Here is a 21,332-nt window from a genome sequence, read left to right on the forward strand (position 1 = left end):
ACGGGTCAATAAAAAAATACGTTTTCAGGGCTTGAAATTAGGGACTTGACTTATAGCCGAGATCGACTTACAGGCGAAGATATACGGTATACGTGGTACGGATGGACAGACAGACAGACATGAAACCTATAGGGACTAAAAACACTAGCGACAAGTCATCTATATACCCACCAGCAAACAATGCACAAAATCTGGCCCTCCGACCAGAGGAGTGAAATTGCCCAGCTGTTCAGCTAACGCCAACAGAACCTCATCTTCATCATATATGGTGTCTGCAAAATAAACACACTAAAGAATTAAACATACAATCCATCGCACTAGAATAAACAAACAATCCATCACACTATAAAATAAACATACAATCCATCACACTATAGAAATAAACACAATCCATCACACTATAGAAATCAACACACAATCCATCACACTATAAAATAAACACAATCCATCACACTATAAAATAAACACAATCCATCACACTATAGAATTAAACACACAATTCATCACACTAGAATTAAACACACAATCCATCACATTATAGAATTAAACACACTATCCATCACACTATAGAAATATACACACTATCCATCACACTATAGAATTAAACACAATCCATCACACTACAGAATTATACACACTATCCATCACACTACAGAACTATACACACTATCCATCACACTATAGAACTATACACACAATCCATCACACTATAGAATTAAACACACAATTCATCACACTATAGAATTATACATACTATCCATCACACTATAGAATTATACACACAATCCATCACACTATAGAATTATTAAGCACACAATCCATCACACTATAGAATTATACACACAATCCATCACACTATAGAATTATACACACAATCCATCACACTATAGAATTAAACACACAATCCATCACTGTAGAATTATACACACAATCCATCACACTACAGGATTAAACATACAATCCATCACACTATAGAATTAAACACACAATCCATTACACTATAGAATTAAACACACTATCCATCACACTATAGAAATATACACACTATCCATCACACTATAGAATTAAACACAATCCATCACACTACAGAATTATACACACTATCCATCACACTACAGAACTATACACACAATCCATCACACTATAGAATTATACACACAATCCATCACACTACAGAATTATACACACAATCCATCATACTATAGAATTAAACACACAATTCATCACACTATAGAATTATACATACTATCCATCACACTATAGAATTATACACACAATCCATCACACTATAGAATTATTAAGCACACAATCCATCACACTATAGAATTATACACACAATCCATCACACTATAGAATTATAGAATTAAACACACAATCCATCACTGTAGAATTATACACACAATCCATCACACTACAGGATTAAACATACAATCCATCACACTATAGAATTAAACACACAATCCATTACACTATAGAATTATACACACAATCCATCACACTATAGAATTATACACACTATCCATCACACTGTAGAATTAAACACACAATCCACCACACTATAGAATTATACACAATTCATGCATATGAGAATGAATATTCTAAATAATAAAATGAAGGTACTCCTATTTAAATGATCAAAAACAGCTTTAACAGAATAAAATATGTTGTAGTGTTTATAAACTAGGGTATGTCACTTTAATTTGTGATAAACTGTCACTTGGGGGGGGGGGGGGGGGGGGGGGGTCAATACAAATATGAGGTTATTTTACTGCATGTAAAGTTAAAAAGTTTGTTTTGTTTAACGACATCACTAGAGCACATTTATTAACCATCGGCTATTGGATACATGTCAAAACATTTGTTAATTTTGACATGTACATGTACTCTTAACACAGGAAACCCACTGCATGTTTCCATTAGTAGCAAGATCTTTTATATGTACCAACCCACACACAGGATAGCACTTACCACAGCCTTTGATATACCAGCCGTGGTGCATTGGTTAGAATGAGTTTTTGGTGTGTGGACATAGTTCAAATGTACAAATGTTAAATAATGGAAGCTAAGTAATGTACACCAAGTGTATATAATTAGCTGTAGTTGTTAAGCTTTACGGGGCAGGATGCAGCCCAGTGGTAAAGCGCTCGCTTGATGCTCGGTCGACTTGGGGTCGATCCCTGTCAGTGGGCCCATTGGACTATTTCTCGCTCCAGCCAGTGCACCACGACTGGTACATTAAAGGTCGTGGTATGTGCTATCCTGTCTATGGGATAGTGCATATAAAAGATCCCTTGCTGCCAATCGAAAATGAGTAGCCCATGAAGTGGCGACAGCAGGTTTCCCCTCTCAATATCTGTGTGGTCCTTAACCATATGTCCGACACCATATTATAACTGTATATGAAATGTGTTGAGTGCGTCATTAAATAAACCATTTCCTTCCACCCTTGTCAAGCTTTACAGACAGCAGTCATTTCTATCCAGCAAGCACAAAAGTGCCGCCGGTGATGCTCCTGACCTACAAGTCTCAATGACGGCAAGTCGGTGCCATCGTTAAGTTCGAACCCTGCACTTGGTCAAAAGCTGTACAGAGCATGTCCATGTACAATGTATCCAGCACAACTAATCAATAAACGTGAGAGTAGAAAAAAATCAATAATGCAGTGGTGTTAAACTTAAAGCACGAACATCAAAGTAATTTCAATATCTCAGCCATTTATAACATAGAAGTTTGTTTTGTTCAACGATACCACTGGAGCACACTGATTAATTAATCATCGGCTATTTGGTGTCAAAAATATGGTTATTCTGACTCGTAGTCATCAGAGGAAACCCGTTACATTTTTCGTAATGCAGAAAGGGATCTTTTATATGCACTTTCCCACAGACAGGAAAGCACAGACCACAGCTCATTTCGCCAGCAAGATTAGGGCCTGCTTCATATAAAATAAATATTATTGTATGTATTTATTTATGAAACTTAAAAAATTTTAATCAGGAAAAACTATTTTATTAAATAATTGGTATTTTGTTAGAAATTAACAGATTTTTTTTTTGCAATTTTTGAAGTCTAAATAGAAATTTTATTTTTTTCGCTCGCCCAAAGCTTCATGTATCTCAGTGTCGGATGGATATATATATATATATATATATATATATATATATATATAATTTATGCTGGCTGATCGCAGAGAATTTGACGGAAATTATTTCCCCTTGATTTGGGAGTAGCTCCCATAGATGACTCTTTGGTATAGTTAGTGCTGCGAGATCGCAAAGTTGCGAGAGTTTAGTGAATTAGGCCTCTGACCTAGTGCGTTAACAATAAATGAGTTCATATTTATTGGTGTGTATGTTTTCTATAGAAGGGAAGTATCAGGGCTTCTAGAATTTTTATAAAATCCACTAGACTTGGGATCAGTGATTTACAAAATGTACTAGCCCTGCTTTACTTTAAGTTAATACAATTTTACTAATTAATAGTAATAATCGAATATGTCAGTCTCACCTAAAGAGGAAGATAGAGCTTAAAAACACTAACATTGGGTGATGGGGGCAGGATATTCATATTTACTAAATAAACAAATTTGTTTCAATAGCTGTCAGGCTGTCAGCAAAGTCCAACATTGAATATCGCTAGCTATGGGAGTGGGGCTACCATAATCTAGTAGCCCTGTCTGGCATGGCAATAGTAGTTATTTACTAGCCCAACATTGAATATCACTAGCCATGGGAGTGGGGCTACCATAATCTAGAAGCCCTATCTGGCATGGCAATAGTAGTTATTTACTAGCCCAACATTGAATATCACTAGCCAAGGGAGTGGGGCTACCATAATCTAGAAGCCCTATCTGGCATGGCAATAGTAGTTATTTACTAGCCCAACATTGAATATCACTAGCCATGGGAGTGGGGCTACCATAATCTAGAAGCCCTGTCTGGCATGGCAATAGTAGTTATTTACTAGCCCAACATTGAATATCACTAGCCATGGGAGTGGGGCTACCATAATCTAGAAGCCCTGAGAATAATATTTATATGAAAACATGAACCATGCTGACTTATTGACAGATAAAATGTAAATATAGAAAGAAGGAAATGCTTTATTTAACAATGCACTCAAGACATTTTATTTTCGGTTATAATATGGCGTCAGACATACATGTATGGTTAAGGACCCACACAGATATTGAGAGAGGAAACCCGCTGTCACCACTTCATGGGCTACTCTTTTCAATTAGCAGCAAGGGATCTTTTATATGCACCATCCCACAGACAGGATAGTACATACCACGGCCTTTGTTACACCAGATGTGGAGCACTGGTGGAACGAAAAATAGCCCAATGAGCCCACCGACAGGAATAGATCCTAGATTGATCGCACATCAGGCGAGCGCTGTACCACTGAGCTACGTCCCGCCCTTGTAAATATGGAGACTGCAGCTCTGGTTCTGTACGTACCTGTGAGGAACGGGATCAGTTCGCTTCTGGTTCGTTCCACCCCTAGAGCTAAAGCAATAGTTGAAAGCTTCTTTATACTATTCAGTCGCAGCTGGAAAATAAAAAAAAATAAACATTATATATTATCTAAAAAGTTGTAAACTTAATATGGGCAAGTACCAGTACTTACACTGAAAGGAATTTTCATTTATAGTACATGTGCATATAGTATTTCCTTGAAAACAATTAAAATGTGGTTACAATTTGAGGAATATTTTATTAACCAAAGACTAAATATTGTAGCCACAGGGCTCTACATTAACTTTTTAAGGCACCTGTCCTGTAGGACATGCAAAATATAAAACTACCTGTCCCATCAGATATACCACATGCCCGTGTATATTTTATTTTTATTTTTTTCCCGCATTCATCACATGACATGAGTTAGTATCCAGGAGTTAACTAGAAGAATCTTTATTGCAACACAAAATAAGATTGTGAACTTAACAATAAAATCTTCAATGTAGTCAGTGAAAGAAAGAAATGTTTTATTTAACGACGCACTTAACACATTTTATTTACGGTTATATGGCATCAAACATATGGTTATGGACCACACAGATTTTGAGAGGAAACCCGCTGTCGCCACTACATGGCCTACTCTTCTGATTAGCAGCAAGGGATCTTTTATTTGCGCTGCCCACAGGCAGGATAGCACAAACCATGGCCTTTGTTGAACCAGTTATGGATCACTGGTCGGTGCAAGTGGTTTACACCTACCCATTGAGCCGTGTGGAGCACTCACTCAGGGTTTGGAGTCGGTATCTGGATTAAAAATCCCATGCCTCGACTGGGGTCCGATGTACCAGCCTGTAGACCGATGACCTAACCACGACGCCACCGAGGCCGGTTCTCAATGTAGTCAGTGAGTCACAAATCTCACAAACCACAATCAACTGATGAATATTATGTTCAATAAGATGAACATTAGCACTCGAGTTTCAAATGACATTGATTGCCGCAACTGACCAAATATGAATTATACATGCAAAATATTGACTATGAAATATGTAAATAAACATATGATTGTATGCCTTTATACTAAAAATAAGCCTAAAAGCAGAAAAATAGGTTGTCAAATAAGAGAAATAACTCTACATACAATTCGTCAGACAGAAAATTAATATTGTACCAACAATAACTTCAGCTCCATATTATTCCAAAGATCATAACAAGTTCACACCATAGACTTCTAAACATGTTTTCATGATGTGGTTATATTAATTATCATGCAAAACACAAGTTTATGCTTTGTCAGAAAGTGATAAAAATTAAATTATTTGGCAGATAATTGATGGGTGTTTTTTTACTGGATGTCACATGTTATTGTTTTCAATAGGTGCCGGCACTGACAACTTATAATCTTTTGTGCGAAATTGTCTGTCTATGTTATCCTAATTAAATTATTTTGCCGTCTACTTTCAATCTTGCTGATTCAACTATTTATACAGATGGAAGTATGATGTATGTAAATCTTTTGCCGTTTACATTTGCTACTCTGCCAATTACTTCCGAATTCTACTGAAATCACTGCATGTTTTTTTTATTGATTAAGAAGGGTTGTTTTGTGAGAAAATACTTAAGTAAATATACACCGCTCCTGGCCCTTTTCCAGTCCAGCAGACGACAGCAATTGACCAATGACAGCGCGCTACATAAAGCCATGGCTTGCCATAAGAAGTATCGCCATTGATCTGTTGCGTTATGGCATTTAACGCATGCATATTGGAAGTTACCGAAATATCAACTTCCGACATTGGGACAGAATCAACAAGATCATGTTCACGCTGAATAAATGCGAAACATTAGCGATATCATCGGATTTTGAAGCACCTGTCCGGTCAGACAGGTAAAATGGGGTATTCACATGTCCCCAGTAAATTCGACCTGTCCCGGACAGGCGGACAATCCTTACTGTCGACCCCTGTAGCCACTTTTAAAAAGTAGCAATTGGCTAATTTAGCAATGTACAGTGTGAGCCCTCAAGTACATGTAAGTAATCTTTAAACAAAATTACTCAGTTTGTTTCTGGGCTCAAAATAGCGGCCTCTGAAATAGCAGTCAATTTTTCAGACCTAGTGCCCGACAATAACCACTAGAGCATATTGATTTATTAATTATCGGCTATTGGATGTCAAACATTTGGTCAAATTTGTCATAGTCTTAGAGAGAAAACCTGCTACATTTTTCTATTAGTAGCAAGAGATCTTTTATAAGCACAATTTTAGAAAGGATAGCACATATCACGGCCTTTGTTATACCAGTCGTGATGCACTGGGTGGAACAAAAAATAGCACAATGGGCCCACCGATGGGGATCGATCCCAGAGAGTAGTACACAAGCCAAGCAGACGTATGACTCGAGGTTACCACATGGAAAGAAACACTATGATATAATCACGTTTTCTCCAGGTGAAAAGTATTTGATCTACGAACGGTATGCCTGCTTGGTGTGTGTACCACTCTCTGTCGCTTTGGTGATTGTCGGGCACTTGTCATATTTTCGTATGAGACGGCCCCTGGAAGACGGAATCACAGAGTGGGCGATCATGCAGTGATAGAAAAAAAAAGAGAAAAATTTAACTTGTCCATCGGATAAGTATACCACAAAATCTACTTGTCCGCCAATATTTTCACTTGTCCATCTATGTAGGGCAGGTGGATGCAGAAGAAAAAATTAAAGCCCTTGGCGTTTCTTTTTAAACCAATTCGCTTATTACTCTTCACTTCAGATTGCATGTGATTTTATAGAATTGTTTACAGTCGAGATGGTTTCAGCGTAAAACAAAAGTCATAAAAATTTTGTGTTTTTGTTTAGGATTCAATGAAAACCAGTTAAACTGTTCTCAAGCACATTCCATTCAGAACACGTCACTAGTTTTCAACTTTCATTTTCAGCTGAAGGCCTGGAAATAATTGTTTGGCAGTGCTTGTCGAAATGACCTATCATAAATGAAAATGTGCCTGTCACCAAATGTTAAAATAATGTTACTGCTGTCCTTTATTAATCATGTACTGTTACATATACTAGTACGTACAAGTTTACATGATGCAGTGAATCTCCTCTAAACAGTAGCCTAACCCCATGTGCCAAATTGGTCCCAAGTAAGTTCGATGAGTATCCAGTTTACAGGGGGATTGACGTAAAAGTCTTTGTTGTATTCTGTTCACTGTTAAATATGGAAAAAGTAATAAACCTGTCAAATACCAACTACAATCAAATGTGGATAAAATGATGCAGTTTATAAGCATTTAGCTTGGGAAGTCGGGGTGCGTTTTTATCATCAAACAAGTTGACGTTTTGTCAAACTTTTGACATGTTGCAATTTCATTTGAAAATAAAATACAGTCAACGTCTTTCCACGAATTCAAGCCGAAGTATTTACTTTGTTAAAGGCATGTTAAACACTTAACAACTAAAAAATAAAATTAATGATTGTCCGGTCACCGTGGAAAGGCCTACGAGATGTAAATGAATTCCAATCACAGTCGCAACTCAAATAACTTTATAAAAACAAAGCTAGCGATAAACATACTGATTAATGTGTACTTTACTTACTTCAAAATAAACGTTTCCATTTAACTTTGGATACTTAATTGACATTTGTCAAAAATGCAACACAAGCTGAAGTAAAGGTACAATAGAGTGACAGCTAACCCGGAGCCTCGTCCAAGGTAATATTCTGGCATAAATGATGACTGCTACCTGTGGAACCATGTGGTGTCAGACGTACAATTTATATTAAATAAACACAATGGAACTAGATGATTCCTTTACTGTTCAGTTTAGGATAGGCCAAAACATTCATTTAAAGGATGCGTTGGTCGTTGAGCCATTCGCAACGCATAGGGCTGCATCGGGATACTTTTCCATGAAAAACGTGAAGGCCTTCTAGTAACAGTTCAAGTATAAGTACGTGCATCGCCGCATGATATGGTAAAACCCCCCAAAACAAACCACCTTTAAATATGCATTTTAAAACATACTACATCGCATTGCTTCAACACAGAAATACGTACTCTTAATATTAGTTAAATTTATGTTTATCAAAGCTTGGCAAATGACACATTTGTACCTGGCAACGTCCATGACTAGATGCTTATTTAGGCCCGTAGGAATGATATCTGGAGTGGGAGATGGTCTCAACCTCTACGGTGGGGAGACACGCCATATTTTAACTTTCATTTAAATAGAAAGGGCCTTTTATTTCCAGACTTGTTCTGATAACAAATCAACAAGAAACCACGTGATCAGGCTTATTCCGCCTTTTCACGGGTTTGTTGATCGATCGTAATTTTGTTTTGTCAAACACAATTATTTTTAAGTAACTTAGTTCATAAAATTGACTGAAGAGATGTATACATGTATGTAAATATAACTTATACCTAAATAATAAAATGATAAATGTTAACTAATATATTTTATAATCGTAGATTAACCCGTCTAACAGGCTTTTGTCTTATCACTTTACCAATGATGTAATCAGTAATTCACATAATCAAAGGAAAACTGACTTTCACATTTGTGGTACCCAACTACTTCGTTTTTAAATATGAATGGTACTGAATATAATTTGTTGATCACATAAATTATTTACGTCAGCCGAGACGTTCCGAGTGGGGAATTCGGAACTTAATCGCAACTCCAAGGTATTCCGAATATTCACGAGCTAAGACTATTGCAGTGTTCTCGCTGCTCCATTTAAGCGGGGAGCCCCGCTATTCCATTTTGCCGCCCTCCTTTCACGTTCCCCGCCCTCCTTTATTTTTGAGCGCCCCTCTTTATTTTCCAGCACCTATCTCTGCTATTTCCAAATGCACCTTTTTCTACACAAAAAACAACAATCAGTCTGCACACTGGACATCAAAGGAAACAAGCCGTATTGTGTATGAAAAAGCAACTGACGAAACATTTACCGTAACGTAATTTAACAGCCTCTATTTTGTCCAATATCTGTATCCATTTATGTTTGATAGACACAATAAAAGTTATATTTTATGTAAGCAATGAAAACATTTTATTTTTTACGGATTCGGCAATCTCCGATTGAAAAAAACCCTCTTATTTGGCGCCAAAATTGTCACGTGATCAGAACGGTCATTCTGTCTTTTGTTTCCACTAACTATCGTTTGATATTTTGTCCTCAGTTGCAGATATAATTGGCTGAAACTGATGATTTTTACTTTCTGTTATTCTGTTTATTCAGCAGTTCTTTATAAAATATTGTAAACTTTTCATTTTGAGGGGATATGAATGCTTATAAAAACAACGGAAGTGGTAGTGTTTATCATTAAAATCATTTATCTTGAGTGCCAAATAATATATACACTGTCTTTACAAAAACAAAACTACTTTTTATCAGCTGGCGATAATATTTTATCACAGTGATCGATTCATTCGATGAAGATGGAGATAACAAAAATGTATCTGACATTAGGAGATCACTTTACAAACATATTTATTGTTTTTCGCATATCTTGAAATCTTTATTAAAAATAATAATATTAAAACTTTGATCGGTCCAGCAAAACTGGAACTGCCCATGTCAGACCGATATCATCTTCGGTTCAATTAAAAGACGAGTCTTTTTATAAACCCCTTTGCACTTTTTTGTAGGCAAAATAAGGAGTATGTCTATTCTCAGTCTACCAACACACAACAATATGGTAACCAAACTACTCTCCCACCCCCCCCCTTTTTTTTTTTTTGCTTTTCGTTTATTGGAGGGTTTTTTTGAAGGGTGTAGTGCCGAGCGGCCGCCCTCCTTTAATTTTCACCCAGCGAGAACACTGTATTGTGTTATTAAGACCATGTTTATTTAACTCTCAAACCACGATATTTGTATCACATTTTGAATATTCACAAGCTCAGACTATTGTGTTATCAAGACCATGTTTATTTAACTCTCAAACCACGATATTTGTATAACATTTTACGACAAGACACCGCTGATTTCGTTGGGGTTTTTTTTAAGTACAACCATTGCTAAAAATTATCATACTGTTCTTAAAAAAACAATAAAAATACTTGTCCGCTGGATAACCACTAAGGTAAATTATGCTTGTCCGGGTAAATTTTCACTTGTCGGGACAAATGGACAAGTGCTTATTTTAAAAGCTGTCATGTGAAGCTACGTCACAATATAGGTAGCGAGAGTTTCCTGAAGATAAGCTGAATGTGGATGCTGTCAGGTTTCTTTCTGTAGTATGTGTATTAGTGATTAATATGTGGATTAATTTTAATCAAGGAACTCAAAAAAATGATATTTGATGTCAAACAGGATTGTTTTGATATTAGAGCGGGAATCTACTACTCTTTGGTGAGCAGCGATTGTGAAAAAATTACATGGCTTGGTCTCAGACCATATGTAATGAGATTGTAATAACTGTCCAAATGTCGGTCTCTTACAGTCAGGCTAGAAAACCAAAAATCATTAACCTGCAGTTGTACGAGTATGAAAGTAAATAAAAATAAAAATTAATAAGCAGTTTATTTATAAAGATGATGTACTGAGTTTGAAACATTTAGTGACGGTAATTTTGTCTGACTATCAGGGCTAGCTCTGGGTGAGCAAAATATTTCGGAAAGAGTTCCGAATTGTCCCCCCTTATTAATATTCATTAATATTCATTAATATAAAATGGGATTTTTTTGGTGGGGATATATATAGAAAAGAGGGGCTGGGTATTTTGGGGGGACGTATAAAAAAAGAAAGAAGATTTAGTTTTGTTCGAATATAAAACTTACCTTCCTTTCTTTTATTACACCTACATTCCTTTCTTCTACACTCCTATGTCTTACCTTCCTTTCTTTGTTTCATCCACACATTTTGAAACGTATTATATATATATATAAATAACTACTTACCTTGAGGAAGATTTGATCTGGAGTCGTCTGCTTTGTATCCATTGACTTAACCAATTGAGCTAACAAGGAAGTTGCTTGAAACGATCAATAATTTAAAGTCATTACTGGAGTAACCAAATGACGGAATTATCCTAATTATTCCGGAATTGTACGAACTTTAATGAAAGATGAGCAATATAATCTAAACACATATTAACAATTTATAAAGTTGTTACAAAATTAAAAGGAAAACTACAAAAAACATTGACTTCTGATACCAATGCAATAAAAAGACCTGTAAGAAAAGTGTGAAAAATCAAGTGCAGCTACGAAATGGAACATGGTTTGCGAGAGCAAAAACATTGTTTCGTAAGAGTCTTCTTCTTGCTTACTGTTTTGTAAAAAAACCTGGACTACCACCAAGCGATAGACGAGACATCCATCTCCAGTACAGATGACAGTGGTGAGGAGCAACGTGTTTTAGAAACATCAAAAGAAACCGTGAACGACTACTATAACTACTGTAGAGAGGTGTGTTCGTTCATAGTGGAGACCGAAGGGACTAAACAGATAGGGGGTCGGGGAACTGTTGTAGAAATCGGTGAGGCCAAATTTGGGAAGAGGAAATTTCAAAAAGGGAGACTAGTGGAAGGCCAATGGGTATTGGGTGGAATCTGCAGACAAACTCGACAAGTGTTTTTAGTGCCTGTTGACAAAAGAGATGGTGAAACTCTTCTACCTATAATAGAAGAGTATGTGGCACCACACACCCACATAATGACCGATTTATGGAAAGGATATAGCGGCATCAAAGACAGTGACAAACATTAAACCCACTCAACTGTAAATCATTCTCAAAACTTTGTAGGTATGTACATAGAACTGAAAATGTTACCCAACCCCTAAACTTAAAATGAATTGTTAGCGTACAACTGTCAATATATTTCATGAATGTTTTTAACTGTATTTTTAGATCCTGTGAGTGGTGCGTGTACCTACCTAATTGAAAATATATGGTGGTGTATTAAACGACACTTGCCTGCAACACATACCAGAAAGACATCATTTGACCTGCACATGACAGAATACATGTACCGAACCCTGCGACCAAAGCTAGACCTCGAAACATTTTTACAAGACGTAAGCCGGCTATATCCTTGTTAAGGTAAGTTACCTAGTTAATAGTATCACCAATTCAAAATGACAGATATACTAAATCTTTATTCCTTATGTTGTGTTGTATAAAATGACATTTTCTTTCCTATGTAAGTAACAAAAATGTATTCATTCAGTATTTGAAAGATTGTTTAGTATATTATATCTTTTCCGCATTTAATGTTATTTAAGGTTATATATTTATTATAATAGTGGGGGCGGGGAAATAAGGTACTTTTGCCAAATATTTCGCCAAATTGTCTATTAAACTTTAAAAATTGCAGAAATCAAGTTATTTTCTAAACAAATGTCAATTATTACATGAAATTATTTCGCCAAATTAAAATAAAATTTGTCAACAGCTTTCAAAATTTGCAAATGGCTAATATGCCGGGTGCCAGTGCTAGCCCTGGACTATGCTACTTTTGCTGGGCAAATGCCAAATGAAGTTGTAACGCAAAAAGTACTGCAGATTCAAGTTTACCTTCATATTCATCGATATTGGCTACATAAAGAAGTTAACTCAAGTGCAGTATGCTTCTGGTCACCCCGTCTGTACACACAAGTAAGTAACTAATTGCAGTATATCCACGAAAAAAACATGAAAAATGAATTTCGTTATCAAAAAGAGACAAAATATAAAACGGTTGATTAGGTGACCGGGAAAACAGACCATCCCATGGCAAGTACCCCAATTATGGCTTCCATATGAATTCGTTTTAATTTTATATAACACAAAGAAAACATTTTCGACTACCTGAACATCTTCATTTCTTAATTCATCAATTAAAACGGCAATTGGATAGAGAGAATCATCTGCAGAATCGCTGGCAGCCATGTTTAATTTTAGAATGCTCTTCTTCGTCATAATACTTCCTCCGTCATATTTAGAGCATCAACTACTACTGTTCTGCCCCGATTTCAACGGCAGCAAGCGACGCTAACGTTTGTGAACTATTTGATTGGTCTATGATGTTGTGATTTGGTATAACCTGAAGCATATAAACCAGTCGGGAAAACGTTTAATTGCGCGATGTAGGCTAATTTAATACTCGCAAAATGTAGTCACTGAACATTTTAAAGGCGACGTCTCAAACTCCCATCACTTGCTACTTTTTGTTTATCTCTAATTTCTCCTGTTGTTAAAGATATATTATTTTTCTCAAATTTATTGTTATTGAAATTAATTTGTATACAAATTTCATATGCACATATATAAATACATTACTATTATAATATAATTATATACTCTTCAAACAAAGTAAGGGAACCTGAAATATTAATGTTAATATCAACTATTAGACCAAACATACGTTTTGACCACAGACATCCTAGTAAAGAACGTTCAGGAATGTTTATCAACACACCGAAACATATTCCATAGTTTACACATGCACCACGCAGTTGCCCCGTACACGTGCGTGGGGTGTCATTCTTGATTTTGAGTTCCAGGAAGGTCCATTAATCACTGGAACATTATTTCTGTCAATCTTTTTAATTTTGTTGATCATACAGATGTTATTGTTTTGTTTTTATTCATTTTTATTGTTTGAATTTGCGATTTACTGATACAAAAACAAAACGTCAACTTTTAAATTTCACTTCTGACCCCAATCGTCCTTCAAGATCTTTGGTGGTCATAAAACCTACTGTAATACTGAATTACCGGTTGTAATGTTTGCCCAATTAATTCACTATTATCATATAACCATTCCCCACAGCTAATATACCTTACAATTTTGGCAATTGTAAATTCTTATTAGAGTTCCCCTACTTTTTTTGAAGAGTATATATAGCTGTCGCCAGGGCCTAGTAGCCTAAGGTAGCAAACGTGTGCCCAATCCTACAATTTGTTGTTTATGCAATACAACATGTATTCAATCAATCCCATCTCCGTTTATATTTGACTGTCTCCGCATAACACGACTTCTAGACAGTAGGGGTAGCCCCACCCCTACACCCACCCAACGCGATATAAAATCCTGACACAGCCAAAGTGTGCATGTCAAGATCGCTTTACTACTAGCATACGAAACTACCCAGCCCCCCCCCCCCCCCCCCCCCCCCCCCCCCCCCCCCCCCCCAGTTCTGGAGTAAAACCACAAATTCGGGCAAAAATTATAGAGATATTTGGACAAAATGTGCTGTTTGGCAGTAATGCCAATATGAATAAATAAGGACCACACAGATAATGAGAGAGGAAACCCGCTGCCGCATCTCAATGGGCTTCTCTTTCAATTCCGATTAGCAGCAAGGAGTCTTTTATATACAGCATCCCACAGACAGGATAGTACATACCACGGCCTTTTTTTTTTTTTTTACGCCAGTTGTGGTGCACTGACTGGAACGGGAAATAGCCCAATGACGGGGATCGATCCTAGACCGACGGCGCTAGAGGCAAGCGATTTATCGCTGGGCTACCTCCCGCCCTAATGAAAATGAAATATGTAGCATTTTAATAGATACATTACAGGATGTATACCACCAAATCAAATCGCACAGTAACATATGTGGCTAAAACTCCTACTTGCAGCGTATCAATCGACATATACACCATGGATAAAAATCATTAGACTGACTAAATCTTTCTTTTTTTTAAATTATATTTTAATGTTTAAAAACTATTATTCTCTTTTATTCTATTTTTATATATTTGTATTTTTAATGGGAACACATGGAAAATTATATTTTAATGTTTAAAAACTATTATTCTCTTTTATTCTATTTTTATATATTTGTATTTTTAATGGGAACACAATGGCAGACATCTGCGACAGTTACATATTTATAGAAATCAGCCGTAAATTCAGTCTACTGCTCGTCGCTAACGTTCGCCAGACTGATTTTTTACGCTACACAATAAACCGAATTACTAGTTTGGCAACCAATCTAAATTTTGCATCCCCCATCACTTTAAAAAAGTTAAAACCCAATATTGAATTTTATAAAATCATACATACATGCATGCATGCATGCATCCATCCGCCCATCCACCCATCCATGCATACATACATATTCATACATCAATAGGCCTACATACTAGCCAGTGCCAGGTGTTCCCACTAATTCATGCACGTGAAAGAGTAGCCCATGAAGTGGCGACAGCGGGTTTCCTCTCTTAATATCTGTGTGGTCCTTAACCATATATTCGACGCCATATAACCGTAAATAAAATGCGTTGAGTGCGTCGTTAAATAAAACATTTCTTTCCTTCCTTCATGCACGTAAGCGGGATCGACCGCGTAGCTTGTAGACCCTATGCATATGGTTGAGTTAAAGAGCATCCTTTTTATGGATGCCTCAATAGCTCAGAACGTATCATGGCAAGTGTGCAAGTTGCGGGCGATTCGGTGCCACAGGTTCGAGTCCCAGCAACGACATGAGACAATTTGTGAGGCCAGAAAGGATTTAATTATCTCCTGCGCTAGTGCGTTAATATCTAAGTGTGTAATAGTCATACATACAATATATATACTACTCAAAAGAATTTAAGGGTCAGACGATATTTTCGACATTATTTTCTGAATGTCAATTATATTAGCTAGACCATAATGTCACGCATGGTATTGTTCCATTTTGACGAAAGTGGGTCTAAGCAACCCATAAATGAATTAAAATCCACTGTCATTGACACTGTCGACTAGTTCTAATGGCGAAAACATGCTTACATTTGCACGTAAATTAGGGCGAAAGCGAAAGGTCTGCTAAGTGCCCATAACTTGCTTTTTCACAAAGCGCTTCATTTGCACGCTTTGCACGTGTATTCCATGTTCCCAATGCTGAATTTCCGTATAATTGGAGCTTGCGTTCGTGTACGGTGCACACTCCAAATTCGACAATGGTACGACTTCAACTGACTATCGAAGATCGAGGAAGGGCTATTGCTTGGCTTCAGGATGGCAATACGCAAAGAAATGTTGCTCTGAGACTTGGTGTCAGTCAGAGTGTCGTTGGCCGACTGTGGCAACGGTACCAAGCAACGAATTCTGTTCAAAATCGTCCACGTTCGGGAAGACCCCGAAGCACTACAAATAGAGAGGACCGCTACATCACCAATATGGCTCTACGTCAACGCACAACCACTGCACGCCGATTACGTGACAATCTGCGGACTGCGACTGGAACTCGAGTGTCTGATCAAACCATACGCAATCGTCTGAGAGCCAATCATCTACGCTGCCGTCGCCAGGCTGTTCGACCACCACTCCTACCACGTCACAGAACGGCCAGACGTCACTGGTGCACGCTTCACCTGCGGTAGCAACGTGTTCAGTGGGGTCGAGTGATGTTCACTGATGAGTCCTTGTTTAGTCTCCAGTTCAACGACGGTCGGGTTCGTGTCTACAGACGTCCTGGGGAGCGCTTCGCTGACGTTAACGTTAGACAACGTCACCGGTTCGGTGGTGGCAGCGTCATGGTGTGGGGCGGCATCTCTATCCACCACAGGACCCCCCTCTATGTGGTGGATGGCAATCTGAATGGAATCCGCTATCTGAATGAGATTATCCGGCCGTTGGTTCTCCCAGGCCTTCAGCAGATTGGCGGCGGGGCAGTTCTGCAGGATGACAATGCCAGACCCCACCGCGCCAGGGTGGTAACGGACTTTCTCAGACAATAAGGTATCGCCAGGATGGATTGGCCAGCATATTCGCCTGACTTGGCCCCAATAGAGCACGCCTGGGACGAATTAGGCAGGAGAGTTCGGGATAACCATGCCCCTCCGGCCAACCTTCATGATCTGGGTCAACTTCTTATGGCAGAGTGGCAGGCCATTCCCCAAGAGTTCTTCAGACGTCTGATCAACAGCATGAGGCAACGATGTGTCGAGTGTATTCGCGCCAGGGGTGGATTCACACACTATTAAACGAATGTTCTAATGTGTAAAATCCATGTTTGACAACCTTCAACTTTGACAGCATGTCATGTGACTTTCTTGTATACAGTGACGTTTATTTGTGGGTTTTTGTAAATATGGAACAATAAATAATTTTTTTGGTGTAGTTTACATCATCAATCTAATACACTCTGAAACTTATTTGGTTATACATTTTTGACCCTTAAATTCTTTTGAGTAGTACATAATATAGATGTTCATATATCAATACATATATCAATACATGTATGCATACATAGTGTGGGTTGCCCATCCCCACACACCCAATATAGTTTGCCTCCCCCAAATGAAATCCTGGCTACGCCAGTAGCATTGGTTAAAGTTAAACGTTTATTTTGTTTAACGACACCACTAGAGCACTTTGGTTTATCATCAGATATTGCAAGTCAACCAGTTGGTAATTTCGACATAGTCTTAGAGGGGAAACCCGCTACATTTTTCCATTAATAGAAAGGTATCTTTTATATGCACTATCCGACAGACAGGATAGCACATACCACGGCCTTTGATAAACCAGTCGTGGTGCACTGTCTAGAGAAATAGTCCAATGGGCCCACCAACGGGGATCGATCCTAGACCGACCGCGCATCAAGCGAATGCTTTACCACTGGACTACAATCAGCCGCATTGGTGCTATAACCTCCTCCCCCAACCCCCACATCCTTTTCAAAGTTCTAGATCCGCCCGTGTTCACGTGATTAATGGTTGTTTTATCCTCTATAGGTCGATGTTTGTTTCTATTTGTGAAATATTGTGTATTTATTCATTCTTTCATTAATTAATTCAGTATTCATCCATCCATCCATCCATCCATTCATTCATTCATTCATGCATTCGTCTATCCATCCATTTATCCATCCATCCATCCATTCATTCATTCATTCATCGATCCATCGATCCATCCATCCATCCATCCATCCATTCATATTAAATCATGTGCTGGAATATTATACATACAGTAATCCTCTTCTTTGTCAATATAACTCCCATATATTGTATGCAAATCCATCGATGTGTGCTACTGAAAACGAAATATAAATTATTCACCAACGCTTTCATTTCTTTTCGATTTTTCACAAAAGAAAGGTGTATCGGTTTCAAAACTATGCATTTCTAAGTTGCTAATACTTTTGGACTTTTTTAAAACGCATTCAATATTAATCTCTTGAAACCATTTTGTTTGTGGGAGGCTGTAGTCGGCGTTCGAGATCCTCCTGAAAATGGCTGCGATCAGTCTTTTGCATGATATTCCCCTTGTTTGTTCGCTCCAGCGACGGTAAGAATAATTCATTCATTTCATTTCAACTTATTTTCGTGCTCATATCCAATTAAGGTTCAAGCATGCTGTCCTGGGCACACATCTCAGCTATCTGGGCTGTCTGTCTTGCTCGGGGGAAAAAATTCCCAAACTCGTTTCGTAAATCCCGTGCCTATGCCTATGCCTATGAGCCGCAAGGTTTAAAGAAAATAAACTGTACTATAATTGTATCTGGTGTTCAGGTCGTACAAAAAAACAAACAAACAAACAAACAAACACTGTCGTGCACGTGTAGATAGCCAGCCCTCATTAAGTGACAAAGATGGCGGCGTCCATTGATGTTGTATTTATGAAATTCATCTTTGTACGCAATATTCAGCACTATGTACGTATGGTAGTCGACTGGACCTGAGCGCAAAAAGATCCCTGCGAAATGCAGCACCAGGTGAGTACAAACGTGGTCGATAGTGCAGATCGAAAGAGGGGAAGCTATCAGAATGATAGGAAACTGTTAAAAAGGCCGTGCGTGTTATATTATAGACATTATAATTTGTAGGAATGTATATTATACATCTGGATTCAGCATTTTTGCACAAGTGGTCGGGTTAAAAATGCCTATGGTACCAGCTGTAAGGGGGGCCCGAGGTCCGTAGCCAGCATTTCGAGCGGGAGGATTCGGCTAGGTATTTGCTGGGGCCTTTTGGATATGAAGTTGCCCGAAGGCGCGAAGCGCTCGAGCTATGTATAGGGAGGTGGGTCCAGGGGCATGCTCTCCGGAATTTTTTAAGTCTCTGAAAGCCTAAAACGCGTTTTCCTGGCATCTGGTCTGGTGCTTATAAAAGTTTTAGAGTCTAGACTCAAGACTGTAATAGAGTCTGAGACAGTAATGCCATGACAACGCCATACAAATTGTATGCTTGTGACGTCATTAGAGATTGAGTCTGGACTCTAAAAGGTTTTATAAGCACGGGCCCTGGAACTTAAAAATGGATATTTTAAAACAATGATTTTCGACTAGGCCTATAGATTGTATTTTTGTTATTACGGTTATATATTTATTTTGTTTTTAAGATAATGAAATTGTAGCACAACAGGAGTTAAGAGTATTGACAATTGCTTGTTATAACGTTTGTAACAGAACAGGTACGTGCATAGACGTACAAGACAGAGTACGGGGGGGACTGCCCCCTAGTGTTGGAGCAAAACCTCAAACTGGGGCAAAAATGATGGAGATATTCAGGCGAAATGTGCTAACTTGAGACCTTTCCATCATTCCACCTGCAAAATTATATATCTCTTTGGTAGTAATGGTAATATAAATAAATATTGTTATCCAGATTCGGGCATTTTCGTTTAATTCGGGTAATAACCAGCCTGTCACCCCCCCCCCCCCCCCCCCCCCCCCCCCCACACACACACACACACACCCTTACAAGAAAAAAAATGGGAGCTCGTACGCCTATGTCTCAGAAATACACTACATGTATGATCAGTTCCTTTAATAATGAATAAATTTATGAAAAAAACGAAACGCATTACTTTTTTGAAAATATTGTACCATCACGAATCACCGCCAACATACGCATCCCCTGTCAAAGAGTTCTGGGCGGAGTTAAGCCTAACCGAGCAGAAAAACGTCAGCTAGACTGGTTTATGCGCTTCACGTTAAACCAAATGGCCACGTCGGGAACCCATCACATAGTTCGCGAACGTTAGCGAAACGTTTGTTGCCTGAACTTGGGGCAGGGGTAGTAGTCCTCAAACGCGTTCTACAAAAGGTATTGCATAAGGTATTGCATCCCATTTCATTTTTGTCACTGATATCATCAAAATGGCATCTACATGTTGCCCATAAAATGTTTTGAACTACTTGAAAATAACTGGCATGATCAAGCAACTCCAATGTCAAAATGACCGAAGAATATTGGGAACGGCCATCCCAGACCTCTGAAGTATATTCTAGGACAGGAAGAATGAAAGTACTATATTCTATTCCTGGGGCGTAGCCATAGAGGAAAAACACGCCGAGGCAAATCCAGACCTGTAAAATAAATATCAGTGTCATGGGAAAAATAAAATAAATCTGGGGAAATTCCAGACGAGCAAGTCCTCGTCTACTTCATTGTATTCGCATTAAAGTTTGACGAGTTACTAACAGTCTGTTGTATTTCCCTGTATTTAATGACCGGCCTCGGTGGCGTTGTGGTTAGGCCATCGGTTTACAGGCTGGTAGGTACTGGGTTCGGATCCCAGTCGAGGCATGGGACTTTTAATCCAGATACCGACTCCAAACCCTCAGTGAGTGCTCCGCAAGGCTCAATGGGTAGGTGTAAACCACTTGCACCAACCAGTGATCCATAACTGGTTCAACAAAGGCCATGGTTTGTGCTATCCTGCCTGTGGGAAGCGCAAATAAAAGATCCCCTGCTGCTAATCGGAAAAAGTAGCCCATGTAGTGGCGACGGCGGGTTTCCTCTCAAAATCTGTGTGGTCCTTAATCATATGTCTGACGCCATATAACCGTAAATAAAATGTGTTGAGTGCGTCGTTAAATAAAACATTTTTCTTTCTTTCCCTGTATTTAACAGTCTGCAATCATTATCTACGCATATATGGGACAGTACTCCGGTAGCTTGCACGCACGAGTTGTCGTTCCTTAATCGCTACACTACTGCCGTAT

At 38.2% G+C, this 21,332-nt stretch overlaps 1 protein-coding gene across 2 annotated transcripts in view; it reads right to left on the reverse strand.

Annotated features, from left to right (window-relative positions):
• The window catches only part of LOC121385773 (serine/threonine-protein phosphatase 2A 65 kDa regulatory subunit A alpha isoform-like), a 50,131-nt gene extending 36,760 nt beyond the window's left edge, over positions 1 to 13,371 (reverse strand). For both annotated transcript variants that reach the window (XM_041516551.1, XM_041516550.1), the window contains exons 1-3: positions 13,258 to 13,371; positions 4,461 to 4,551; positions 172 to 272 (exon numbers count right to left, since the gene is read on the reverse strand). In XM_041516551.1, the coding sequence (XP_041372485.1) occupies positions 172 to 272; positions 4,461 to 4,551; positions 13,258 to 13,368 (303 nt within the window). In that variant the 5' untranslated portion in view covers positions 13,369 to 13,371. The remainder of the gene's footprint in view (positions 1 to 171; positions 273 to 4,460; positions 4,552 to 13,257) is intronic.
• Positions 13,372 to 21,332: the final 7,961 nt, after the last annotated feature.

This window comes from Gigantopelta aegis, chromosome 12 (genome assembly GCF_016097555.1).
Source record: "Gigantopelta aegis isolate Gae_Host chromosome 12, Gae_host_genome, whole genome shotgun sequence".
NCBI classification, from domain to species: domain Eukaryota; kingdom Metazoa; phylum Mollusca; class Gastropoda; order Neomphalida; family Peltospiridae; genus Gigantopelta; species Gigantopelta aegis.